This window comes from Vulpes vulpes, chromosome 12, assembly GCF_048418805.1.
Source record: "Vulpes vulpes isolate BD-2025 chromosome 12, VulVul3, whole genome shotgun sequence".
Taxonomy (NCBI): domain Eukaryota; kingdom Metazoa; phylum Chordata; class Mammalia; order Carnivora; family Canidae; genus Vulpes; species Vulpes vulpes.
Genome location: NC_132791.1, coordinates 136,811,256 through 136,838,649, shown reverse-complemented (window position 1 = coordinate 136,838,649; position 27,394 = coordinate 136,811,256). Strand labels below are relative to the sequence as shown.

General features: G+C 51.5%; 1 protein-coding gene across 1 annotated transcript in view; it reads right to left on the bottom strand.

Annotated features, from left to right (window-relative positions):
* The window catches only part of SHISA6 (shisa family member 6), a 282,711-nt gene extending 255,723 nt beyond the window's left edge, over nt 1-26,988 (bottom strand). The window contains exons 1-2 of the mRNA XM_026005688.2: nt 26,272-26,988; nt 4,151-4,311 (exon numbers count right to left, since the gene is read on the bottom strand). Coding sequence (XP_025861473.2) covers nt 4,151-4,311; nt 26,272-26,939 — 829 coding nt within the window. The 5' untranslated portion in view covers nt 26,940-26,988. The remainder of the gene's footprint in view (nt 1-4,150; nt 4,312-26,271) is intronic.
* Between the last annotated feature and the right edge of the window lie 406 nt (nt 26,989-27,394).

Genomic DNA, 27,394 nt, shown 5'->3' with positions numbered 1-27,394 from the left:
ACATCATCTGAGGGTCTTGTTAAAATGCAGATTTGGATTCAGTAGTTCTAACCAACTCCAGGTGGGGATGAAGTCACGGCTGGTGCGTGGACCACACCGGCCATGGCGAGGGCCTGGGGGCTACCAGATTTGGGCGGTGAGGGATGGAAATGAACTTCCCTGATGTTCTACACCCAGACCAAACATCCATTATGAATCTCCCTTTAAAGTTGGGAATGGACCTCTGGAAGAGTTCACTGAAAGGCTCTTCCAGAAAGAAAGAGGACTTTTCTAACGTGGGGATAGGAGCTCTTGTGCCTAAGAAAAATTACAGGATCCACCGTGTATTATAAAGTGTTTAGTAGAATTAAAATAAAAAATTCACAGGCGCCTGGCTGGCTCGGTCAGTAGAACATGCAAGTCTTGACCTCAGGATTTTTCAAGTCCCACACTGGGTGCAGAGATCATTTAAAAATAAAAAGATTCAGGGGTACCCAGGTGGCTCAGCAGTTGAGCGTCTGCCTTTGGCTCAAGGCATGATCCCAGGGTCTTGGGATCGAGTCCCACATCGGGCTCCCCGCAGGGACCCTGCTCCTCCCTCTTCCCGTGTCTCTGCCTCTTTCAATAGGTCTCTCATAAATAAATAAAATCTTCAAAAAAATTAAAATTATAAAGTAAAATATTTAAAATAAAAAATTTTTAAAAACTTAAATAAAATCTTTGACAGAGCACCCAGTGCACAGTAGGTGCTAATAAATGGTGCGTTTGCTACTCATGCCCTCGTTGTTTGTTTTTAAGACAGGACTTACTCCATTTCCTAACCTAACCAGGCATGTTCTTTTGGCATCCAAAAACTAGAGAGAGCCCTACAAAGCCCTACAAAGCCACTTTCATCCTCAGAAGAGGCACTTGTGGGCAGGGGCTGAGCACAGGAAGGCGTGGGTGCAGGGGCTTTCATCTCAGATACAACCCCATGGACCCTGCCTGGTCTAAGAACACCAATGCCTTTGTTTTCTACCCTTTTTTTTCCCACTAATTTGCCATGAGTTGTGTATATATTTCCTCCAGCCCGGCCACAGCTCATTCTGAGTGTGTGCTATGAGTCAGGACCGGTCTTAAGAATTCTAGTTGGTTTAACTCAGTATATCCCGAAAACCACTCGGGGCAGCAGGTCCTATTAGCCTCAAGGGCAGGGAAGGAAACTCAGTCCGGGTGGCTGGCCAAGGTCACATGCGTAGTAGGTCACAGGGCCAGAAAGCCAACAGGGGGATGTACTTCAGAGCCCAGGCTTTTCCAGCACTTCTCAAATGTCATCTGCTAAGTGATTTCAGCAAAATGTAGGTTCTCTTTTAGCAGGTGACCTGGAGCCTGCGATACCTCATCTCTCACAAACCTTCCCTGGCAGTGTTGATACTGCCAGTCCATGGACCTCACTTGGAGTAGCAGAACTACTCATGCTATGATGCCTCCTGCTATTTCTATCACCATACTCCTCCCATCAGTGGGTTGTTGATTAGATGGGTGACAAACAAAAAATCATAGTAAACCTCCCCTCTGGACATTTAGGGCAAAGTTCTGCTTAAACTTCTGCTCCAGTTGCAATATTTTGTGGCAAAGGCTATGAGTAGCTACTTGAAAAAGCCATTGTGTGCATTATAAGCTGTAGGCGTTTGAGGGTTATGAAATTACTTTCAAGTGTCACCTCGATCGAGAGCTCTCTCTAGACCAGGAAAACAATGCCCATCTCGAAAGGCAAAGTGAAGGGTTCCAACTGGACAAACACAGGATGAATTATGGAACTAGAAGCTTTCCTTCTCAGATTATCAGGAGAGGATGTACAGAGAAACCAGAAGAAATGACAAATCTTTCTGCCCAGAAATGCATTTTAAGAGCAAATCAGGACCATCTACTTAATCAGTCTGGACTCGGGGCTGGGAACAAGCAGGCTGGTGAATGAGACAAAGAAAAATCAGAGCAGGGTGGGGCAGGGTACACCCTCAGGGGTGCTATGGATACCAGGTTGACCTCAAATTCCAGGATCACAGTCAAGGTCCCAGAGAAATCTGACTTCACGCCATTGAGTTTTCAGGAAAACAAAAATATCCTCCTCAAACCTAGTCATAATACCAAGGTTGGAATAAACGGTGATGGATGAAAATAAGGATTAGTTAGAATGGTACCTTTATGCGATTTCACACCAACCAGCGATTCTCAAACTTTGCTCCACAACAGAATCACCTGGGAAGATTGCAACACCCACCTCCCCGCCCTATGCTCAGGTTACATTCCCACATCCATTAAATCACAATTTCTGGGGTTGAGACCGAGATATCCCTCATTTTTAAAGCTCCCTGGTTGATTCCAATGTGCAGCCAAGTTTGAGAACCACTGGCACTGCCTTTCAGTATCCTTACTCATAAAATGAGGAATCTATCTGGACCAATGGTTCTTCACCCTGAGTGTTTGAATCATCTTCACCCTGAGTGTTTAAATCACCTTGGGAAGATTTTCAAAAGTAAAGATGCCAGCAGCATCCCTGGAAATTCAGGTTAATTTGTAGGGCCTAGGCATCAGCATATTTAAGAACTCCTAGGTGATCTAGATGTACAGCGAGATAGATGACTACCGGTCCAGATGTTTTTGCCAAGATTCCTTCCATTGCTTACATTTTAAGCATCTATGATAGCAAAGCTAAAAGCTAGACTTTTTGCAAGGATAGATCTTTTGTCTTTACTTTTAAATCAGGGATTTCTAACTTTGGAAGGGTCCATGAATTCCGAAATTATATTTAACATGTCGGACAAATCCATATATTTATATATGTGTGCATATTTTTGAAGAAGAATGCCCTTAACCTCTATCAGATCCTCAAAAGGTTTAATTAGGATTACCTTAAGGGCAAGTATGCAGTTTCTGATTTAATAAATTGGAGCAAGTTCAAGAATGAATGGAAAAGAAATTTGATCTCAGCAGCGCATTCACTACACTTTCGAATCTGCGACACCCCTCCTGGCACCAAGCAATTGCACATCCTCACTGCAGGTAAAGTTCAGACTCCAGAGCCCATCCTCCAAATAGCGTTAGGGTGATGGATGTCAAGATTTCAGATCCAAGTATCAAAGTGGAAGTCGTGCCAAGGGACTGGGGTCAGTACTAGGCAGTCTGGTCATGCTCACCATAGAAAATGACTTGCCCAGCTGTGCTTGTAAGGAAATTGTCCACTCAGCTCCTTTGGATTCGTGTTCCCAACTGGGTTAGGATGTTAGGGTTTTCTAGTACTGACTGTTGGAACCTCTACGTCTTGGTCTGGATTCTGGCTGTCTTTTCTTCTTATGTGTCCTTGGGAATATTATAGAACCTTTCTGTTCCTCTTATGAAATGGGGACAACAGAAGTACTTTTAAGACTGCTGTGAAGAATAAGTAAGGAAATACACGTGAAATGTTCGGCATGTCCCTTGGCACAGAGCAAGACCCAAATAAACATGAGTTATATTACTGTATCGCTGATGTTTTTATTATTATTAACATCTTACTGATTTTTGCCCAAGTCACCAAATTTCACTGGACTTCATTTATTGATCCATACGGTAAGAAAAAGACACCCTGCTCAGTTTCTTTCATGAGGTCATCATGATGACCGCTAGAACCCAGGCACTCATCATCCTACCCGGGGGATCTACAGAGCACAGGCCAAGGTCACCCTATAATACAGATATAATCCCTACCCTCGGGAAGTACGTCCTGAGATCCCAAAAGCTGGAATCTCTACAACTGACGGCAGCAATTTTTCATCACATAGCTGGCGTCCTGGGCAAATTAACCCTTCCCCCCACCACATGGACAAGTGGGTGATGACACTCCACAACGCCCGCTTCCTTTCAGGTAAGACAGCTTCCTTTCAGGTAAGACAGTATGCCAGCCACTCACTCAACCACAAATCAAGATGCCCTGAATCGTCAGCTCTCCTCCAGCCAGGACAGTCAATGGCACGGTCTCTCTGATGTCAGGCCCTCCCCCAGGAGACCAGTCCTCAGACTCGTCCACCTGCCCACTCAAGTCTTCCCACGGCACAGTGCAGCGCCCCCTGGCCCACCGGAGCAAAATATCACCAAAACCTCTCACCGGCCCCCACGCCCCAACAAAGACGCAAGCTGATCGGCGCTCACTTACCTGGAGTCTGCTTGGCCGTACGCACAGGGGTGTAGTGGTTTTTGGAGGACGATCTGACCGGTGTGTTCTCTTTGGGAGAGGTATTGATAGCCGAGATAGTTTCTCTTTCACAGTGTGCTATGGGGATTGGTCCCTGTTGTCTTAAGATGTCAGCCAGAGCCCTAAACAAAGAAGAGATCACACAGTGAGATTCACAGAGCAGGTGTACACAACCACAGAGAGAGCTGGCTTACTTCCGTGCGTCTTTTGATGTACAGAGCCAGAAGAGGAGATGCAGACACAACATTCTGTTCTCAGTAGCCACAGCTTCATCTGGTGCTGGTCCTGGGAGGGGGTGTGGAGGGGTGGTGGGATGCAGAGTAGAGGTTGCCATCTCTGGGGGTACAAGCACTAAAGGGTGGTGATTATGGTTTCTGTCTTCAATTTATTTCACATGAACTCTTTCAAAATAGTGGCTACCCAAACACCCCCCTACACTGGGCAGATATGTGCACAGCTGGATAGCACCATGCCCCCACAGCGAAGGGCTGGCATTGGTAGCCTTGCCTCCAGAAGCAGATGACTAATAACACAGGGACAATCACCCCCTTTGAAAAACACCCACCAGGTGGCCCATCCTGTGTACTGGGGACCCAACACACAGCTCCTGCCATCAGAGGAAGGCGCAATGGAACTACAAAGACAGGATGTGCAGATACCACAGTAACTACATGACCACGTGGAGGGCGAGGACCGTGACCATCACCGGAGCTACAAGGAGGTGACGATTACAAACACAGAGAGGAAAATACACAAACACAGTTCCCATCACTTGAGAGCTTACAATTTAGGCAAAAATTGCTCCCCCACCTGGTTTCAAACAGGAATCGTTCTGTGGGAGATGCCGTGACCTGGTGGGGGTGACCACTGTTGACGGGAAACAGAGACAAGCAGGGACAGTCTGAGGCAGCCAAGGTGAGTGTGGACAAGCTACACAAGACTACCATCCAGAGAAGGAAGGCCATCTCAGAGCCACGTCCCTACTTCTGGGTGCATCCCTGTCTTGTGCAAGCAGGGAAGGGACTCTTCCATCTACTCGGGGTGTCCCTGAGATGCAGGCAAGGCACCAGCCGCCTCCAGGCCTCCCCCAGCCAGCTCGGCCCACCCCCCGGCTTCATTCACCCCAGGACTCCAGCACTCAGCACTCTGCCCCCTTGCAAAGCAACAACCACAGCTGTTTAAAAGCATGTCTGAGAGTAAATTGTTGCCTTCCATTATGCTGCCTCTGACATGCTGAACCTTCCGAGGAGAAGAGCATCAACCTGGCAATCTTATCATTTACTGGCATTTATATAGCAATTTCAGATGTTCCAAACGCTTTCCCCTGGCTGGCGTCTCTTCTCTCAGGCTTTAACAGGAGGAACAGACACATGTCAGCACCCCCACCCTGTTCATTGGGGTGTACCGAGCAGGGAGGGAGAACACAGAAGCTCGGGAGGTTGGTGAAGGAGGTTCAGGCAGACTCGGGATCCGGGTCAGGGACCTGAGATTCAGAGTGTGTGCATGAGAAGCATGAGCCCCGAAAAGGTCAAGAGATTTGGGTTCTAATCCCAAATGAGCTGTTAAACTTTGGGCAGATCTGCTACTCTCTAAAATCCAAATTCAATCTTTTCTCTCCCAACAGCAAAACAAAGGGTTTAAACTAACATGACCCTCCTAATTAGATCTGTTCTCATTCCAAAATGTTATAAATATTTCCTATATTTCCTTCACCACATATCCATGCAAGTTGTCTTGAGTTCTTCGTTCCTCTGGTTATCAAAGACACTTTCCTACCATGTTCCCATGGTAAGAAAACAGGGAGCTTAAAAGTTATAACAGAAATATAGGCCAATGGAATAGAACTGAGAGCCCAGAAATAAACGTGTACATCTATGGTCAATTGACTTTCAACAAGGGTGCCAAGATCACTCAATGGGGAAAGAGCTGTTTCCCCTACAAATGGTACTGGGACAAGTGGCTAGCCACATGCAAAAGAATGAAGTTGGACCCAAAATTCACACCATATGCAAATATTAACTCAAAGTGGATCATATCAGAGCTGAACCTATAAACTCTTAGAAGAAAATATAGAAGTAAATCTTTGTGACCTCAGGTTTGGCCATGGTTTCATACATGTGACACCAAAAACATGAACAAGCAAAGAAGAAAGTGGAAATACTGGACTTGGCCAAAATTAAAAACTTGTCTGCATCACAGGGTACCATTGGGAAAATGCAACACAACCACCAAGAAAATGGGAGAAAATGTTTGTAAATTAGATGTCTGAGAGACGACTTATACCCAGAATATATAAAGAACTCTTACAACTCAACAATAAAGGACAACAAACAGCCCAATTTAAAAACGGACGAAGGACAGAGAAGATATTTCTTCTCCAAAGAAGGTGCATGTGAAAAGCAGCTCAGCAGCATGAGTCATCAGGGAACTGCAAATCAAAACCACAATGAGGCACCCGTTCACACCCGCCAGTAGAGATATCACCAGGAAGTCGGAAAATACCAAAAGTTGGTAAGACGATGGAGATATGGGAGCCTTCATTTACTGCTGGTAGGAATGTAAAATGGTGCTGGTGGAGAAATGGAAGCCTCCCATGCACTACTGATGAACAGTTGGGTGGTCCCTCAAAAGGTCAAACATAGAGTCACTCTACAGACCAGCAATTCTACTCCTAGGTATAGACCCAAAGAAATGAAAAGACATGTCTACACAAAACCTATTCATGAAGGTTCCTAGCAGCATGACCAATAATCGCCAGAAGGTGGGAACAGCCCAATGTCCATGGACGGACTGATGAGCGGATAAACAAAATGTAGAATACTCACACAACGCGTTATTTATTCAGCCTTAAAAGGCAATGCAGTACCGACAGATGCCTTAAAAACATCACGCTAAGTGAAAGAAGCCAGTCACCAGAGACTGCATGTTATAGAATTCTATTTACAGAAAATGTCCAGATTAGGCAAATCCATGGAGACAATGTAGACTTGTGATGAGCAGGGGCTGGGAGAGGGGAAAGTCAAGAGTGTTTGCTAATAGATACAGGGTTTCTTCTCAGGGAGATGAACATGTTCTCAAAGGATAGCTAGACAACCTGGGGAATGTACAAAAAGCACTGAATTGTACACCCTAAAATTTAAGGATGAAATTTTACGTTAAGTGAATTATATTTCAATAAAACTCCAATTACCAAAAAAAAAAAAAAGAGTATATATTATTTTTCTGTTTTTTGCCTCTTGAGTTTTTATAAAGACTCTCTGCTGCCTGTGAAGGAGGAAGGGGTCTTGAGGTTAAGTCTAGTGCTTTGGGGAGGCCAAGACTGAGTTTCCATCTGTGCTTCTCCACGGTGATTTTGCTCACGAAGGAACGGGGGGATTTGGCAAAATCCAGAGACATTTTTGGCAGTCATAGCTGAGGAGGGAAGCGCTCCTGGCTTCTGGTGAGCCAAGGGTGCTACTAAACATCCCACAATACACAGGCCAGCCCCCCACAACCAAAAATTACCTGGCCCACCAGTGGTGAGGTTAAGAAACCTTTAGATACCTGTGTGCACCACGAGGTGAAGCCAGTCCTTGATTAAGGTTCAATGTGATCAACTCTACAGAGGTCTACTGAGCAGCTCGTACCAGGATCAGACACGGGGCTGGGCTCTGGGGCACAGTGAAGTCAGAGATGCCGAAAGGAAGATCCCCAAGGAGTGGGCCTATCTGCTGGGGCCCTCACTGTACCCTGAGGCCTTGGCACACAGCCCATCCATGTTACATAAGCACAGGGCGGAGTGAGGACCAGCCCTGTTCCCACTTTTGTAGGGTTTCAGCACCTATCCCCATGGTCCACACCAACAGTGTGCATGGCAATTTCAGGGGAGATCTGCCCCCTCGGTTTGCAAGCCAAGGAGAATGCAGCAGAGATTCTAGAACAGAGTTCCCCTCTTGCAGGATGGGGGCGCTCTTGATGCCCATCCCCTGAGAAGCTCTGAGGGACATGGGCTCTGGAGACTCAGGGGTGGAGGGAAGATGCTTTTCTGAAGACCATCAGGCTGGGGAGATACTAGTGTGCTTCGGTCTGGCCTGTGGCTGGACAAGGAGTTTTAATCAGGTATAGCGATTGCCTCCTGAGGATGGCAATCTGCCCCGTATCCTTTCCAGATGCCCGCTTGGATGGGCTGAGCTGAGCAGCACAGCCAAGTGGGGTTGGGATGCGCTAGAGGCGCTCTTGAAGACAGAGGCCATCTGGGGGGGGGGGGGAGCCCTGTGTGGTCCTCAGGAAGAGCAAGGTAGCCAGGGACATGCTCCCAGTCCCCCCTTCCCTGGCGACTAGAGAGGTGGCCCGAATTCCCAGGTGGCATCCTTGGGAGTGGCACCCTCTGGCAGCCCCCCTCACACCCCCTTTCCCTCAGCCCCTCAGCTCATGACCTCCCTCCTTGCTCCCATTCCTCTCTCCTCTTCATATTCCATCCCCTTCTCCCCAGGGTGCTTGATAAATATTATTCCGGTTCTGCAACGTGCGATCCCCATCTCACCTAATTAATCTGGATGCGCCCCAGGAAATGGGTTAGGGCCTGAGCTACTTTCCAAGAGAGAGAGAGAAAATCGGTCACTGAGGACTGGGGGGGCGGGGCTTGCCAGAGAGTGGGCAGCCGCTTCCAGGTCTTGGGGGGGAAGGGGGAGACAGACAGACCTTGGCCCATGTAGAAGAGGGGACAGACCAGAGGAGGGAAGGCAGACAGGTGGAGAGAGGAAGGCAGGGACTCAGAGCCACAGAGAGGCAAGGAAGGAAGGGAAGGCTGAGGGGGAGACTGAGGGGGAGGCCAAGAAAGGGACACAGAGACAAGGGGACCAAGCAGGCATGAGTAGGTAGAGGGAGCAAAAGGCAAGGTGAAAAACAAAGAGAAATTCAGAGAAAGCATTCTGAAGTGACTCAGAAGGTGAGGGAGGAGGGGGAGGGCCAGTAGGAGGCACTGAGGGGTGGGGGACAGGACAGGGCCAGGCAGGTGAGGGAGGACAGAGGGGCTTCCCAGCCAAGGGCCAACCCCACCTGCCCTCCCTGCCCTCTACCCCCCAGCAAGTATCTCATTTAAGAACCTGAAGAATCTGGGATGCCTGGGTGGTTCAGCTGTTGAGCACCTGCCTTCAGCTCAGGGTGTGATCCCAGGGTCCTGAGATCGAGTCTCACATCGGGCTCCCTGCATGGAGCCTGCTTCTCCCTCTGCCTGTGTCTCTGCCTCTCTCTGTCTCTCGTGAATAAATAAATAAAATCTTTAAAAAAGAACCTGAAGAATCTTGCAAGGAGGAGGGGGGGGGGTTGGTGCCTGACTGACTCAGTCGATGGAGCATGCAACTCCTGATATGAGCATCATGAGTTCGAGCCCCATGTTGGCGAAGAGCTTACTTAATAAAAATAATAAAAAAATTTTTTTTTTTAAAAGAGCATTTGTAGAATCTTGCGAATCATCCTGGGCCTCCCTGCCTCCCTGCCCCCAGTGAGCCAGATCTGGGTATGTCTAACAAAAGCTCACTTTTTGCCTGAACTGCCTGCATCATGGCTTTGGTCCACTGCTCCTTTTGGCACACGGATTCCTTGGCTTTCGCAGACATGTGGCGAGCAGGGGCGAGGAAATTAATTGGGCAGCAAATGGGAGTAGGGAAAGCGGTCGTCGAGAATAATTGGGCGGGGAGCTTCAGGCGTCCCCAGTAGCCACCGTCTGGGTCTTACCCATCGGCCTCACAGAGACATCCCCTGGCACCTGTGCGGCACTAACCAGGTTCTAGATGTGCTCACCTGCCTTTCCACTGTGACACCCACAGAAACCCTCTGCGGTTACCACCACCCCAATGTTTAACAAGGAACTGAGGCTCCGGTGGATTCCGCGACCGGAACAGGACAGAAGAGAAATTCAGACCCGGGCCCAGGGGTCCTTCTGCTCATGGGGGCTGCCACTTACATTCATCTCATGTCCCCATGCATGGTCCACCTCCACAGGGGAGTCCTCCTGGCCTCTCCAGCCGGGGTTGCCAATGCAGCAAATGGGCACAGAGAAAAACATTTGGGCACATTTGGGCACAGAGAAAAACAGTCAGTAAATAAGGGATTCAGGTCAAGGCCGATTATTTATCTGCTTAAAGCCTCGGTTAATATTGTCAGTGAGCCCAAGGAAATGGAAGTGTGTTTGAATGTCTCTGAAGTGTTGCATTATCTGCACACCAGGGACCAGGCCCAGCCAACATTTTGACGTGCTACCACCTTGCATCCAATAGACATGGAATCTTTCTAAAAAGCTGATGTGATTCCCCTTGATGGGGAAAAAATAAGCCTTCTTCACACCTCTGCTTTCTCATCTTGCCTGCTTAGGAAATAATTAAGCAGGAAAGGAAAGACTCCGGAAATTGACTGCTCTCATTTATTGAGCAATTACTATGGGCCAGACACCAGGGCTAACCTCTCCCATCATGCACTGTACCAGATGATCCTCAAAATGACATGACTTGGTAGACGCTATTCAGAGCCACAGTTCGCTGATTAGAAAACTAAGATTTTGCAAGGTTCGCTATATCGCCCAAGGGCACATGACTAGTAAGTGGTAAATCCAGATTTCACAGATGGGTTGGTTAAGAGGCAGAGATTGCCTCTACACCACCTGGTGATCCATGCATCCGTTCACTCGTCCCTCCAACCAACGGTCTCTGAACACAAGGTTTTAGAGAGTGTTCAATATTTAGTGCAAAAATCTGCCCAAAGGAAAGTCAGCTCCCGCTCAGCTACCCATTTCTTGTGACCCTCCAGAGAAGGTCATTGACATTAGCAGCTTGGAACGTTTTTACATTTTTAGCAGGCAACTGTCTCGTCCCGCGAAGTCCTGAGCAGAACACCAACGCACTTCCTTAAGCCCCCTGCTCTGCTCTGGGCCACAGTCTTGCTCTACCAAACCTTTGCCTTCTATCCAGCACTCTGTCCCCAAACTTGGTAGACTTTCCATCTCGGGAGCTCCAAGCCACAGAAATGCCACGGATAGGACATAGGAGATTCACCCAGCATCCAGGAAGTTCTTTTTCTGTGTCAAGGGAAGGCAAGCTGGCTGGCTTCGACCCCTAACCCTGCCCTTTCTCTTTCTGGGAGGAGCAGAAAAGCATTTCTGCTGTTGGGTAGATATGATAAAAGACCAAACAGATAAACTATTCGATGAATAAGCTATTCTGGTTAATGTTCTTATTCCTCAGGACTAATGAGAACACTCTTGATCTTGAAGAATTTTCTAAAAGCATTCCTGCCTAATTAAGTAGAATATACTGAATATAATTAATTTTTTTTTTTTAAAGAATGCAACTTTCTTCCATGAGAGGGCCACCATTCTAATCTTTAGTTCTCTTTGGAGAACATTAAGCAAAATGTAGATTATTCTAGGAAATGGAGTTATTTGTATACAAGCTGCAGGACAAACCAAGGAAGGTTGTTTTTTTTCAGGTTTTCTTTTTTTTTTCTCTCTCTCTCTCTCTTTAAGTAAATCTCTGATGGCTACTTTTGTATTTCTCCTAGCAGCAGAATGCAGACATTCTATTCCAGTTAAATAGAATATTCTGGTTTTCTGAGTCCCAGATAATAGAGCTTTTGCTGGACACTGACACCCTGGGAAGCTAGCGTCCTCTTTGACCACATCCTCCTACCTGTTTACTGGTCAGTCGGGGCACCTTTATTCTGCGAGATGTGCACTGCGGACAATTGAAGCGAATATATTTTTAATAAACATGGACCAAGGAGAATGGCTTAATTTAGTGCTTATCCCTGGTTCTCTCACAGTCCACTTGGAAAACACAGCTGCTGGCTTTGTGTGTGCACAAGACCGCTCTCCTCATACAGAGAGGCTCCAAATGGGTGTGGACATCTCCTTTGTTGCGGTAACAATGTTTGTGCATCTGCACTGAGCTGTTCTGGGGGTCTGAGTTGTCCTGGGCACAATCGGAATTCAGCGTGGCCAATAAACATCGCAGGACTCAGGGAGGGGAGGCTCGGCCCCGGCTGCTCTGTGCAGCAGGCAAGCAGGGCAAGTTGCTCGATGGGCACCTGTCCTGGGGCTGTGGCATGCCAGCCAGCCACGAGACGGGCAGAGCATGGCTGTGCCTCCTCTGGGGCCCCCATTCACCCTTCAGGGCATCTCCCCAACGCCCACCACTCCCGGCCTCATGAATCATGTGCAGATTTACCCAGGAGTGCGAAACTGGGTAGCATCAACATCGAGCTTAGACTTTTCCAGAAGCATCTGGATCATCTGAGCACAAATCAAAGGCCTGGATGGGTCAGGTACAGCTACCACTTCGAGTTGGGCAAACAAAAACGTTCCCGAGATGTGTGCCCAAGCAGAACCACTTGGGCAGCCAAGTGACAGGCAAGTTCACAAATGTACCTGCCACTGGTTTTTTGTTGTTGTTTTTCTGATGTCGTTTTCTTGACGTGCCATAGGCACAGACCTAAATGTGTAGCTGAGGCAAAATAAAGGTGGGATAGCCTCGTGGTTGAACCTGGGGATTCAGGAACCAGAGTGGCCTGGGTTAGGGGGTAGTGCTGGCCACTTCATATGCTGGCAATCACCAGCTAGCTGCTTAAGGGCCCCGTGATTCTCTCTTTGAAAAAATAGAGCTTAAATAATAAGGCCAAAAATAATGTCTACCTCTTAGAGTTATTACAGAGATTAAATGAGGTAATATTTGTAGAGCACTTAGAACAGAACCTGGCAACCAATGAACACTATAACAACCTCCTTGTGTCTGCCCGGGCTTGGGCTTTAGGACCACAACAGAAGTGTGGGTGGAAAGAGGGGCATCCCAGAGGGCTGATTCTATGATACCAGATGGGCAAAACTCTGGGTATGAGGAGCGAGCCACATGGCACACTATGGCCACGGGTCATCCTGGAAGGGACCACCCACATCCCATATTGTCCACTCGGGCCTAAGGACAGGAATGCATCTGGTCACACAGCAGTTTTCCCTGAACCCTCAACGTGGACTCTGAGAGCCAAGCGCAAAGAGAGTGTCTGTTCCTCTCTCCAAGGCCATCACAAACTGTGCTTCTGCTAGACTGCCAGGAAGCTTCGAGAGAGAGTACCACTGAAAAGCAAGGAGACTCACATCATGAACAAAACCAATCAGGATTCCAGCCGGGGCATGAAAGAGCAAAACACATGACACTAGCCAGGGCAACATTTTCTGCCAAGGATTCAGCTGGGGTTTTGTTCTTCATTCTTCCTACTTGCCTGTTTCTTTCTTTCCTTCTTTTTCCTTCCTTCCTTCCTACCTTCCTTCCTTTCTTCTTAAAAAAAAAAAAAGGAATTATAAACATTATTGGTATCTCCAAGCTCAAGTACCTTCACACCAACACAACCAGCAGAAGAGTGGGGTATGCAAAAAGACCACCTAACGTCCTCTCCATTTTAATTACTTAAGCCATTCATTGGATCAACCACATTAACTGAGCACCCACTCTGTGCCAGGCACTACTCTAGGCATAAAATACAGGTGTGAACAAAACAAGCAAACACATGTCGTCCTGACACCATGGTCGAAGAGATGGACGAGTGCCTAGCACTGGAGACCGACCAATTCCCCAAAAGCAATCTTCAGATGTTCACAAGGCCCTTGAATGAGGTTCACATTGCTGCTCTTGGAAATGTCACTTGGGGTTGTGTTAGAGAATTACAAGCCTACTTCTATGTGAACCACCTTCACTGTACAGGCACAAACACTTGAATCCATCTCCCAGGAAGAGCAGACTCCTAACTAGGGATGTTTACCCAAGAAAAAGGAAGACTAGGGGAAGGGGGTGTGCACTGCCATCTTCATAGAGAAGTCTTCTTTGTCTTTCAGAAAGATACAATTCCTAGGGGTTGCTCCACTGGGTATGCCTCATGCCAGGAAGTCAACGCTGGCTCTCCATAAGAAGTAACAAGAGTTCCTAAGAACCTGATAGACCGCTTCCAGGAATAGAGGGAGGCCCAGCTCTCTCGATGCACATGTATGGGAGGAGGAGAACTAAAACACCCCCAAGTCCCTCCCACCCGAGAGATTCTGTGAGTTTAAGATGCTAAAAGCAAGCAATCACGGGAAGCCGTTTGCAGATAGCATTCTTACCTGACAGGAGAGTGTCAGGAAAATGCATTTTCACCCAAAGCTGTTGTATTTGAAGGTGCAGATGTACACTCACGGCTTGCATGATCGCCCCCACCAAGGGATGCTGAAATCAGAATAGGGATGGAGAAGAACACACCTCCACAACCTGACAGCCCCCCATCCCACAGCCAGGCTAACGGACCAAAGCAGAAACTGTGAGGGTCACCCAAGGGAGTCACCCAAGGGAGTCACCCAAGGGAATCACTCAAGATCATGAGGACCGGAAGTGATTCTGCCTCTTATCTCAGCTCCCAGGAAAACCCTGAAGTCGGCCTCAGGCCCTGGTGTCCAGCTGCTCATGCTGCAGCAAGAGGGAAAGGCGGTGAACCTTTTGAGTTGTGCCATGGTCCATAACAAAATTCTCAAAACCCAAAGAGAGAGAATGGTTCCAAATTTCAAAAACTCAGGGAAATACAAAAGAAAACAAGAGGGGCAATTAGCAGGAGCCCCCCAAGGATATTTAAAAGGGACTTCAAAGCAGCCTAATGGTCAAGCATCACCAACTCAGCAGAAATGGGGGCAGGCTAATCCCAATCAATGAAACAGGAGTGGAAATTGTAAAACACTCTAAAGGAAATGCATTTTTACTGCTTCCCGGGCCATTGCAGGATTACAAACTAGGCTAGGGGGAAAAAAAAACAGAAATTGATCGTTGGAGAGCTACTTCATTGAATAGATAAGAATGATTTGTAATTAGCATGCCAATCGTCTATGGAAGAGCCTGCTGGAAAAATCTGTCCTTCCGCATGGTATACGCGCCCTGCGCAATCTTTGCAGTCTTGTCTGGGCCATTAATCTGTTCATCACAGATTTTTATCCGACAGAGGAAAGAAAAACAATCTCACCCAGGTCCGATTTGGGTAAATTCAGAATTAGCAGAGTCTGAATCGATGCAGTTTAATGAAGTTACAGCAGGACAAGTTCAGGAAGGAGAGAGCCAGAGGGAGAGAGCAAAGGAACACAACCCAACAGAAGTGAGGAAGGATCAAAAGGAGGACAGATGGGAGAAACAAGCAACAGTGGACAAAGACACCAAGAGGAGCAGAGAAGAAACATTTTAATGATGGGACTTGAAAGAGGGAGAGAGGCCGACAGATCCTCTGCTAGAGACCCGGTTCCCTTCGGGAATGCTTGAGACTGGAGGGGGGAACGTGCTGGCATAGAGGTGGGCAAGGTGCTGGCTGCTGATCATCTGAGAACAGAGAAGCCGTGTGATTGCCCAGAGCATCAAGAGCCACCCCAGTCCCAAGTCTCAGGAAGGGGGGATCATGGCCCAGGGAAAGTTCAAACAAACTTCTCTCGAGATGCAGTCCAAAAAAGAGAGAGAGAGAGTGCAGAGAGAGAGAGTTGCTAGTCTCACAGGGTGGCTGGGATCTCGATTCTTCCACCAGACCCGGAGCGGCCACAAGGTCCCCGGAGGTGGGGATCGGCATCTGTTCCTGCCCAACTGCCCAGGGGTGACAGCAAGGGTCTGCGTTCCCAAGACCTCCAAAGGGAGGGGACAGGTGGGCTCTGGAGCACACACCACTTAGAATGAACAGCCGCTCCTCCTCCCCCTGCGAGACCTCTTGGGTTCAAATCCCTCCTTGCTGGGGCAGCAAGATCGAAGGAAGATCGAAGAGGAAGAGGGGGCATGGTGGAAAGTGTACTTCCCAGAAGAGGACATTTGGCTCAGGGAGCCGCAAATGTGTCCAGAGGACAGATGTCCTAAGTAATGAGACTTTAATGCTGGAGCTAATAGGAACAGTACACGAGACCAAATGCCAAAAAAGCAAGGAATAATGAGTGTTTGGGAAGGCTGCAGAAAGCAGCGACTCCTCTCCCAAGCTCTGGGGAGCAGGGCCAAGGCTGTAGCCGCCTAGGGCCAGGCTGGAACTTGGCCTCCAGGGTCTCCAGGTGGGGACGGTGGCCCCGGGCAAGGAGGACCAAGGATTCTCCTGTTCCTTTGAGCAGTGTGGGTCTGAGTGAGGGTAGGGACTGGAAAGGGCGCCCAGGAATCAGCCCCCTCCCTGGGGCAAGCCAAGGAAATTGCTCCCACAACCCCCTCCATCAGGTGAGTGCCCCTCTATGGGCCACCTGGGTGGCTCAGCAGTTGAGCATCTGCCTTTGGCTCAGGTCGCGATCCCCAAGTCCTGGGATCAAGTCCCACAGGGAGCCTGCCTCTCCCTCTGCCTTTATCTCTGCCTCTCTCTCTCTCTCTCTCTCTCTGCATCTCTCATGAATAAATAAATAAAATCTTAAAAAAAAAAAGTGAGTGCCCTTCTCAATCAGGGACACTGCCCCAGTGCCACAGGCCAGGGTGTGCGAGCCCTGCCACTGACCCCCACCATGGCCGTGACCGCCACCACTGATCAGGACGACAGAAGCTTGGGAGTAAAGCCCAGGGGTGCTGAGGGTTCCCTGGGAAGCCTTCCTTGGAGACTGCCTTTCAGGACAGAGGCCCCGAGGTCACAAGAAACAAGAGAAATCCTTTGGAAAGACTGAAGAATTAGGAAGCACCAGTGAGCTGGCGGGAGCTCTGTGTGCCCCCGTGCGGGGAGGGGGGTGGTGATAAATGGAGCTGTTGCGGAGCTGGAGGTCTCAGTAATTAAAACTGGGAATGGCCCGAGGTCCATCCTCACGCCCCCAGATCACTTCTCCCTGGCGCCTCTATGACTCTGGAGCTGGGACTCTGTGCAGAGTTGCCCCAGGGATCTGCCAATACTGTCAAGGTTTGTTGTTTTTGTTGTTTCGCCCCTGGAATCAGGGTGTTTTGCTTTGCTTTCGCGTTTCCACCTTTCACGCTCCCCTCCCCATCCTCGGCCAACATAATCCATTCTTGACAACAAGCCTTTGCACCACCCTGGTGGCTTCATGCCCTGCAGGCATTGTGAGCGAGGCCATGCGGTACCCTGGCCTGCAGGGCAGCAGGCACCCCCATTTCTCACCGTGGCAACACGTGCCAGGGCATGGGGAAGAGGGGTCTTTGTTTTCTCAGGGACCCTGAGCATCACTGACCCAGTTACATCTGGGAAGGCGAGAGCTTGACTGGCCCCCAAAGGAGATGGAGGCTGGTGATGTTCTAGCTGTGTGACCTTGGGGAAGTTACTAAGCCTCTCTGAGTTGATGGCCTCATCTGTTCAATGGGCATCTCTCCCTTGAGGGTAAAGGAAAGATGCAGTGGGAGTCTGTCGAGTACACAGCAGGGCTCTGGGCACAGAGCAAGCCCTGGAGACGGGAGCTCTCCCGAGCCTCTCCCTACCACCTCCTTTGCTTAATCCACGTGACCTTGAGGCCACCTCTGAGGCCTCTGGCCCTCCTTGGTGCCAGCTCTCTGCAGGTGCACAGGAAACAGGGCTGCGTAAGCATCTGGGAAACAGGTCTCCCCCGATCCCGACCTTTGAGCACAAGAAGGGGGATTCCCAGCCAAGCTGACTCCTCCCGAGTGTCCATTTGGTGTCTGCAGGGGCCAGAGGCTGTGCCCCAGCCCACGTAGTTGGGGTGCCACCACCTGCCAGCTCCTGATGGAGAAGAGCAATGCCAGCCCCCGCTACAGCAGCACAGTGGCTGCTTCTCCAACTACATCAAGGAAAATTTAGCGACAAACAGCACCAGTGGCCCCTTATCACCTGCCCCTAAAATCAGCCCACCCCATGCTCACTCCACTTCTGTGATCAATCTGGTACAATAAGTGCACTCTTGGTGGTGGTGGTGGGGTCTAGGGACGCAGTAAACACACGGACCACGCTCACTGGAAGCTCCCCACCTCCCTGCGCATGCAAACATTTCTGCCTCATTGATGGCTGGCTGGCCCCAGTGGGGACCGCACGTGAAAGCCAGACTGCAGACTGCAGAGGTGATGGCATCCACATGCACCGGAGGGAGGCCGAGATGCAGCTCCAGCTCTGACCCCACGCTCGGCCACACGCATCCAAGAAACTGGGTCCTTCTACCCTCAGAATCAAATTAGGTATCTAAATTGAGCTATCTGTCTGCTTATCTGGTGAACAAATGTGGGACATTCTTTTTCTTTCTCTCCCTTTCTGGGCAGTTATTTGAACTCTTTCTGGCTCATTCGACTCCTTTCTTGGAGCAGCTCCTCCACTGTCTGCCCCGACACCCCGAAAGGACATGCGGCTGATTTTGTCGAGGCTGGTCATATCCCTCCACGTACAGGGTGGTCCCTGCAAAGTGGCCACCGTGGCAAGCCGGGCTCGGCTTGTGCAGGGCCGGCCGCCGGTTACTGGAACGCCTCTTCTGGGCTCAGCCTCTGGGGACAGCTGACGCGGCTCCTAGGAGAGCAGCTCTCATTACTGGAGGCACTCGTTCTCTCTGCGAATAACTGGCCGATCACCGAGTCCATTCATCGTCCCCGGCCCCGTGACTTATCGCCACTTACAAGAATCAGATCTACCCCTAAGAGGATAAAAATATGTACCATTACAGACAGTCAGAATAACATGCCACGGGCTCTGAGAACACTTCTAGGAGGGGAACAATGGCCACATTTTCTGGAGAAGAGTCAGCACAGGGCCTCCCAAGGTGACTGTTCAGAAGGAGGACACATTAGGATACGTACATGTCCTGGTTCTTTCAGAGTTACAATCAGGTACATTGCAGGACACAGGCCCCAAGTTGCATACCATAGAAATGAGTCCCACAGAACGATGGGACCTGAATTTCCAGCTTCATTAGCCATCCTTCTCTAGACCCCTCACCTTGTACTCACCCTGTCCCTGGGGGAGCATGGTCCAGTGCAGAGAAGGGGGAATGTCAGAGGGAGCCATCCTGGAGGACAAAACGTGAAATCCCCCTGCCCCCACCCACTGGGCCATGGGGTGCCTGGAGGTCTCTGGTGGTTTCTAGCAAACCTGAGACTCATTGAACCTGGTAGGTGTCAGCATCCCCGTCTACCCCTCCATCTCCGGGATGGACAGAAAGCATCCAGAGACCACATCCTGAATTACAGAGGTCTGCCCGTGGTTTTACTGGGTGGTCCACTGCTGTGGTTCACAACTTTCGAGCTTGCACCGCATCCCCCTGCTTCGATGGGCTGTGTCACTCAGATCTCACTAAAGGATCGTGCTTAGATCAGGTTGGTGCCCCTCTGCAAAGGGACATGGAGGAAACTGCGAAGAGGATCGGCAGAGAAATGCTTTTAGGGGATGGTTGAACTGAATGAGGAATGATCCAAATAATGTAGGGAAGCAAGAGAGGGGAGAAGGCTATCACTCTCATCTCTCAACATCTGGAAGTTATCTGGCGGCAACTAAGAAACGGGTGTGTAAAGCCACTGTAGGTGCTCGCTGCACACTGGCAGGAGCAGGCGTGGGCCCAGGATGCAGCCTCTGCCCCTCCAAACCTTTCACCCCTGTTTCCTCAAGGGCTTCGAGGTCTAGCTCACCACCTGCTAGCTGGGGACCCCTGGCATTGTGATCTGGCCTCCCTGGGCATCGCCTCACCTATAAAGTCAGGAAGTGAGACTACATGGTTTGCCCATGACAAAAATTCTACAATTACCCTGACTACAAAATAATAAAAAGAATGGTTGACCCATGAACGAAACGGTGGGGGGCGGGGCAACAACCCCCTCCCCATGCAGGTGAAAATCCAAGGATAATTTTAGACTCCCCAAAAACTTAACTACTAAGAGCCTCCTGCTGATCAGGAGCCTTACCAACAACACAGCAGCCAACCCGTACTCTGCACGTTATGTGTCACATATGCTGTATTCTAACAATAAAGTAAGCCGAAGCGAAGAAAACGTTAAGAAAATCGTAGAAGAAAATCCGTTTACTGTTCTGCACTTTATTTATTGAAAGAAACATCTGAGGGTGCATGGCTGGCTCAGTCGGGAAAGCATGTGACTCTTGATTTCAGGGTTGTGAGTCCGAGCCCCACGTCAGGCACAAAGCCTACTTAAAAAAACAAAAGGTAGAATAAAACTGAAAAAATAAATCTGCATAAAGGTAGACACGCGTAGTTCAGACCCGTGTTGTTCAAGGGTCAACTGTATTACTCTGCGTTTTCAGGATGTTTTGGTTTTACTTCTAGAGATAAAAGAAGACTAGACCGGGGGTGAAAGGCTGGGGGTACGTGTGCAATCTATCCTGAACAGGGGTGAAATAAGCCAAGGGACGGAGAGCCTCTGAGGGCTTGTGGGTAAACCTTTGCATCAAGCCTTCCTCCCCATCCGCACTACCTTCTAGAAACGTGAGGTCAGAAATGTGACTCAGGGAAAAATAATGGGCTGGAGTTTCCCAAGACAGTGAAATGTTGAGGGGGTGGTAGATGGGGATTCACATCAGAAGATATTTTAAAAACAAATTTAACCCAGGCTCTAATAGAATCCATCAGAGCCCCTTCCACATTGCCAATCTGAGACACTTTACCCACAAGCTCAGAAGGCAATTTTGTGGTTCAACAGGGTGCACGTCTTCAAGGGATAGAACCAGTATCGTTAAGTAAGACACAGTGCGCCTGAATTCACTGTAATTTAAAAAAATGGATTATGCAGCATGCTGCACGGGGCGCGGGGGCCAAGGAGGGAGGTGAGCGGCGACGTCCCATGGCCAGTGGCTGGGTGTGCTTTCCAGCTTGCCCTGGGGATTCTCACTCACTTTTGGAAAGGCAGCCAGAAAAGTTAAGATCTAAGGGCGATCCATCCCGCCGGGTCCCGGAGAAGTCAGGCAGTGAGAGGGGGAAGGCTGAAACCTGCTTGGGTGCAGCTCCCTTCTATTCTGGATCCTCCTCGGGCATGTCTGCCCAGGGCTGGTGAATTAACCTCTTTCCATCAGCTCCCGTCTTCGGCTGTCTGAACCACTGCCTCCTGCACAACTGATCTGAATCAACTGCAGAATCAATCTGATCTCTTATTAAAACAGGTTGAAAACAGTGAATTGGACTTTTCTCCACCTGTGTCTCAGCAGCCTAGCGCTATGGGGAATCTCTCGGTATGTTGGCAGCAGATTCCTCCCAAGGAATGTGCTCTGAGCCTGAGGTGGGGCTGTGGGTGGTGAACACAGACACGGGTGCATGCCTTCTGGGCTGGGGCGGGATGGGAGAGGACACAAAGGCAGCAAGCGATGGCCCAGGCAGGACTATCAAAGTGCCAGATTTCTGAAGAGTAGTTTGCACGGCTGAGCTGCTAAATCAAGAATGAGCTCTGCTGGCCTCGTGTGTCCAAGGTAACATCCACCTGAAAGGCTTTAGGGATTTGGTTTGAGGCATACCTTGCCCACGGCATGTGAGCGGGGCTCATCTGTGCAATGAAGGCATTTGCATGTAGCCCAGGACCTGGGCACATCTGCTTCTCATCCCATTACCTTCCTGTCTTTGCCTCTATCTTCCTGGTATCGTTCTCTAGCCCCTCATCCAGGAGCCTCCTTAAATTCTTCTACAATTTCACTCCTTTCCCTACGTGCACTTTTTTTTCCCTTCCAAGGCAATAGATAACACGCAAGGCTCAAGACCTTCGCTCCAAGGCAAGACGTTATTTTCCCCTGTCCTTCCAACTGCTCTATTTGAAGTAAAAAAAAAAAAAAAAAAAAAAGTTGACTCTCTGTTTAGATCAATTCATTACAGTGAGCTCACAGTGCCTCAAAAAATGGGAGTGTCTGGGGATGATGTGACAGTTTATTGCCTGGGAACCTAGGAAGAGAATTCAAGAGATCCGCCAGCAAAGGGGTCCTGCTCTTGAAGTTGATGTGGTCTGTGAGCACAAAACAGGCCTCTTTGGGTTTGCCATTAATTTCTAAGAGAGGGAAAAGTGGAACAAAATGTTCTCTTGATTCCTCTGGAAAGAAGCAGAGGAGCCTAAAGACAAAGGACCCTCCTAATGGTTGTAGGGTCACCTCCTGACACTTTTTCCTTTTTCCTGGTAACATCTGCTGAGGTTCCTCTGCCTGAAACCCTGAGCATGACCCCCACCCCCACCCTAAATTCCTCCATCCCCCCCATCCCTGTACCGCGGGAGGACCCAGGGCATCCCTGGCTGTACCGCCTACACCTACAACACCCTAATAGCTTCCCGCCCCATCAGCCAAGTAGCCATTTCATAAAAGATAAAAAAAAAAAAAAAAAAAAAAAAGCCAGAGTTTCTTGCTTGGAGATGCTCATCTCCAGGACACTAATGAATCAACTCTAGGCGAGGAGGAGGAAGGATGTTTGAATGGTTTGAATGGGAGACAGCTCATTCAGGGCCGTTTCCTGGGAGAAGATGGACAGCCCCTCATGGAACAAACAGCCCCAGGAAGCACCACAAAAAGCGCTCACGAAGCATTAAACTCGGTGCATGCCTGTGGTTTCTCAATTGAGTCTCAGCACCGGGAAGGTGACTGGGGGAAGGTGAGGTCGAGATCCGGGTGGGAAACGGGGCTCCGGCTGGCAAATGTGGGCCCCCCCACGCCCAGGGGCTCCCCAGATCCAGAGCATGGCTCGGCCTCTGGTCCCTTTGGTCTGCTCTGGCCATCTCTTCCTCCTCCCTGGGGTCCAGCTGATGTGACTCTGCTCATATGGTCGAATCACCAGAGAGCAGAGAGTCTCCCCTACGGACACTGGCTTCTCCTACAGAAACAGGATGGCAAGGTCTAATCACTTCTGGAAAAGACTAAATCTGCTCTTCCCTGCGGGGGCCAGAGCAGCAAAAGGAAGCCCAGCTCTAAGGAATGTGTGCCATGGGCAGGCGCAGGGCTGACCAGCCTGGGGACATAGGTGGAGGCAGATGGCTGATCTCAGGGCAGCAGCCTCCTTCCTCCTCACCCCTGCCAACCCTCCCACAAACATCCCCTTCAATGAAGCATCTCTCCTCCCTCGGCCCCGGCCTCTGCCTGCCCAACTACCATCTCCAGAGAGAGGATCACACGTTGGGGAAAAAAAAAAAAAATCCTTCACCTTTTCAGAAAGGAAACGTCTCTGCTGAACTATTTCAAGGCACATGGATGGAACCTAATGCACGTCCCACTTCCTCCGTGACCCCTGGAGAGGGTCCATCCTTTCTTTTCCCCACTCTCCTCCTGGGGAAAACTCATTAGGTGGGACTATTTATCTCTTCTCTTTTCCCTACTCGGGTTCCCAACGGGACCATCTGCACCAAACACTGCCTAGAATGGCAAGCTGTGTGACCTCTGAGGTGGGAGCCAAGTAAGACCAGTGGTGGTAACACACCCAGGAGTTGGGGAGCAGCCTGGGAGGGGAAAAGTCAGGATGGGACGCTGTTGTGCCTGAGTCATCCAAAGCTGGATGAGGAGGTGCCCTCCCCTGCCCCAAGGTCACTCGTGGAGTGTCCTCGAGGGACGGCGGCTCATGCTCTGTCCCCTTCCCCCAAACAGAGTCAGGCGTCGTCCCCTACCTAACAAGCACCAGCATGACAGTTTCCAAAGCACTGAGCAGGCAATGCTACAGCTGTTGGAAGAGAAGCTGTGAACTGAATAAAATCAGGAGGTGAATTTGAGGGAGAAACATACCATATTTACATCCTGGCCTAAAGCTGAACTCATCCCCCATCCATGGATCGCTTCCTTCCCCGGCCCCGAGGAAGAAACTGCTCCGAAAGCCAACACCAGTCACTGAGCCACACACCTGTACACAAATGAGTCACCCTAGTTTGGATTTGGGGGAGGGGTCACGGTGATACAGAGGGGGCGAAAACACTCAGAGGGACCATGACATCTCCAGGGTCAAGAGCCAGTAGAACAGAGGCCAGGGACAGCATCCAGAGCCCATCAGTATCCTGCCAGGTGATGAGGAATACATTTGGTAGGTGGTAGCAAGGTCTGGGCAGGGGGGGTGGGGGCTGCGGGGCTCAGTCTAAGAAGACAAAGGCTCAGAGAAGAAAGAAGCCAAGAGAAAGGTTTGTGGGAATCAACCAGCAGGAGGTCACATAGTGGCCAGAGTTGGGGGTGGGGGGGGCGGAATGGGAGACCAGGAGAAAGTGAAGAGGAACAAGGCTCTGGGCCTGGAGGTAGGCAGAGGAGGGATAAGGACCAGGTACATCTGCTTCAGGAAGGTGCTTTCCCCACTGGCTATTCCTTCTCTGCTTTGCAAGGTGAGCCAAGAGGGAGAACCCTTCACCAGACCAGACCCAAAGGAGACACGGGGCTGAGCGCACACCATCTGTCACAATTCCTCCATCAGCGCCCAGGACCAGCCAGGCACAGAATCTCACTTATCCTTCAGGATAAGATAGGGTGGGATGGGGCCCAGTGGTACCTTGGGGTAGTGGGTGAGGATTATTTTTTTTAAAGATTGTATTTTTTCATGAGAGGCACAGAGAGAGAGGCAGAGACAAAGGCAGAGGAAGAGAAGCAGGCTCCCTGCGGGGAGCCCGATACGGGTGGGGGCGATCCCAGGACCCCGGGATCACGGCCGTGAGCTGAAGGCAGATGCTCAACCACTGAGCCAGCCAGGTACCCAGCAGGTGTGGATTATCAAGGGGTCTGCTTTTGGAAGCACCCAGTTCTGACCCTCAAATATGTATGTCAATACTGAAATACCCACACATCGTGTGCTTGACTCAGTAAGACCTGCCAGGGAGTATCATCTTTTCTCAACATCTTCAAAGGATGAAAAAAAGAAATCATGCCCAGAAATTTCTATCTGCCTTTTTCTCTCTTCATCAAGGTACGGCTGATTAATGTCCAACGGCAGCAAGGGGAAGAAGGCTTTCGGGCCGAAAGGATAATAAGCTGAGTGTAGAGACGAGCTCATGGTGTATAGTTCAGGGCAGGAGGGGCCTGCTTGGCTCACTCAGAAGCAGGACTGGTCTGGGGAAAGGGGTCGGGGCGGGGGGTGGGGGGTCCTGGTCACCAGGGCAGTGCCCACACCATGTGCCAAAAATGGACGCATGTCCCGGGGCAGGGTTTGTTCCCTGAAAGACTCTGCTGAACCAAGTCCAGCCATCCATCATCACGAGGGGACTGGAAGCAGAGCTAACTTTGCCTCCCCTGGGTGCATCGTTTGCTGACTTGTGAGGAGAGGCTGGTTTCCTCTTCTTGGGGCTCTGGCTTCCCTCCGGACTCACTGGGAGCCGGGGTGGTGGGCTGGGAGGCAGGCAGGGTGGGGCTGGGCACTACCACGTCTTGAGCTCTCGGCATTAAGTTTTGGGAGGAGGCTGCCCCCACCGCCCCCCAAATGTGAGCAGGGAAAAGGCTGCCCACCAGGCTTAACACAGCAAGAATGTTAACTCAGAGGAGAGTTCTGCCTACAGGGTTTTAAAGAACAAGTCCTCCAGTCTCGGCAGGAAAATAAGCAGCCCACTCGGGCAGGAGGCAGTGAGGAGACACCATCTGCCCTGGGTCAACCCGGAATGGATAAATCTCCACCCCTTCTTACCCGGGAGGCATCCCTTCTGCATCACCCCCGGTTGCACACCGAGAACATCCAGCTTATGCTAAATCACTTGGTACTCCCTCCTGTAGGCTTCCAACACCGTGCAATATCCCACACCCGAGAAGATGTGCTGCTCAGACTCAAAACGCCAAAGGTTCCGAGGAGCGTACCCCAGAGTGCCCACTTTGTCCTGAAAGCCGAACCGGGGCCCCACCCCTACCCCCTGATCCAGGCTTACAGGACTTGTAAAATTCTTAGACTCAAACTTCATGGACCCCACGGCTCCTCACTTTGCCCGGTAATCCCCCCCGTACCACCGAAGCATGCGTTCTGGACTCTGAAGGAATGGTGAAGAGAAGCAAGCCCGGGTTTAGCTGCCAGTCTAGGGAGCGAGGGAGAAACTGGTCCTAGAGAGAGAGTCAGAGCGAGGTGGTGGTGCCCAGTGTGGAGAAGACAGGGGCCCGCGCGCGTTAGGGGGGCGCGGTGGCGGGAGGCCGGGCCGGGCACAGGGGCCGGGCACAGGGGCCGGGCACAGGGGCCGGGCACAGGGGCCGGGCACACGCCCCAGGCAGCCGCCCGCTCGCCCGCTCGCCCGCTCGCCCGCTCGGCCTCTCACCTGTGAATGTTCATCTCCCGCGGAGGGCGGTGGGCCTTGTCGTAGGAGACCTTGGCGAAGACGCCGGCCACGATGACGAAGGCGATCACCCCGCAGGTGATGTAGACGGTGAAGTTGGTCCTGTCCTTCTCCGGGTCGTACTTGTTCTCGGGCCCCGGCGACACCACCTTGGTGCTGGGCGTCTGCACCCACACCGGGCTCTGGTAGTTGGTGCACTGGCGCTGGTCCAGCTTCTCGTGGCGCTTCTTGCAGCAGAAGCGGTAGTAGCAGGTGCCGCAGCAGTACAGGTAGCCGCTCTCGCTGTTGTTGCACTCGAACTCCTTGTCGTACTGGCCGCTCACGTCGTAGTAGCCCCAGCACGTCTCGTAGGTGACGGCCGCGCTGGCCGCCGCCACCGCCGCCACCGCCGCCGCCGCCGCCGCCGCCCCCGCGGGCTGCCCCCGCCGGCCCCCCGCGTCCGCGCCGCCGGGCGCCCGGGCGGTGCCGTTGAGCTCGCGGCCGCCCCGGGCCAGGCCGCCCCCGGGCCGCCGGCCCCCGACGGCGGCGGCGCCCGCGCTCAGGGTCCGGTTGGCGGCGCGGCCGCGGGCGGCGCGGGCGCCGGGCAGCAGGTGCAGGGACTCCAGCGAGAGCAGCAGCAGCAGCAGCAGCAGGAGGCGCCGCAGCGCCATGGCGGGGCCGGGGCCGGGGCCGGGGCCGGGGCCGGGGCCGGGGCCGGGCGGGCTTCCGCGGCAGGCCGAGCTCGAAGGCGGCGGCGGCGGCGGGCGGCGGGCGGCGGCGGGCGGTCAGCGGCGCCGGGGCGATGGCGCCATCGAGGCGCGGGCGGCGGCGGCGGCGGCGGCGGCGGCGGAGCGCACGGACCGGCCCGGCGCGGGCTGCTCGGGCTGCTCGGGCTGCTCGGGCGCTCACGCCGCGCGCCCGCCCCGCGCTCCCCCTGCGGGCTCGGCGCGCCTCCCGGGCAGCCCCATCCCCCGCCGGCGGCGGCGCGGCTCAGGCGGGACCCGAAGCGCGGCTCCGGGCGGCGGCGGCGGCGGCGTGGTCCCGTCCGGGCGGGTCCTGCGGGGCGAGACGGGGGCCGGTCACGGGGCGGGGCGCGCGGGCGGGGGCGCGGCCCTCGAGGAGCCCG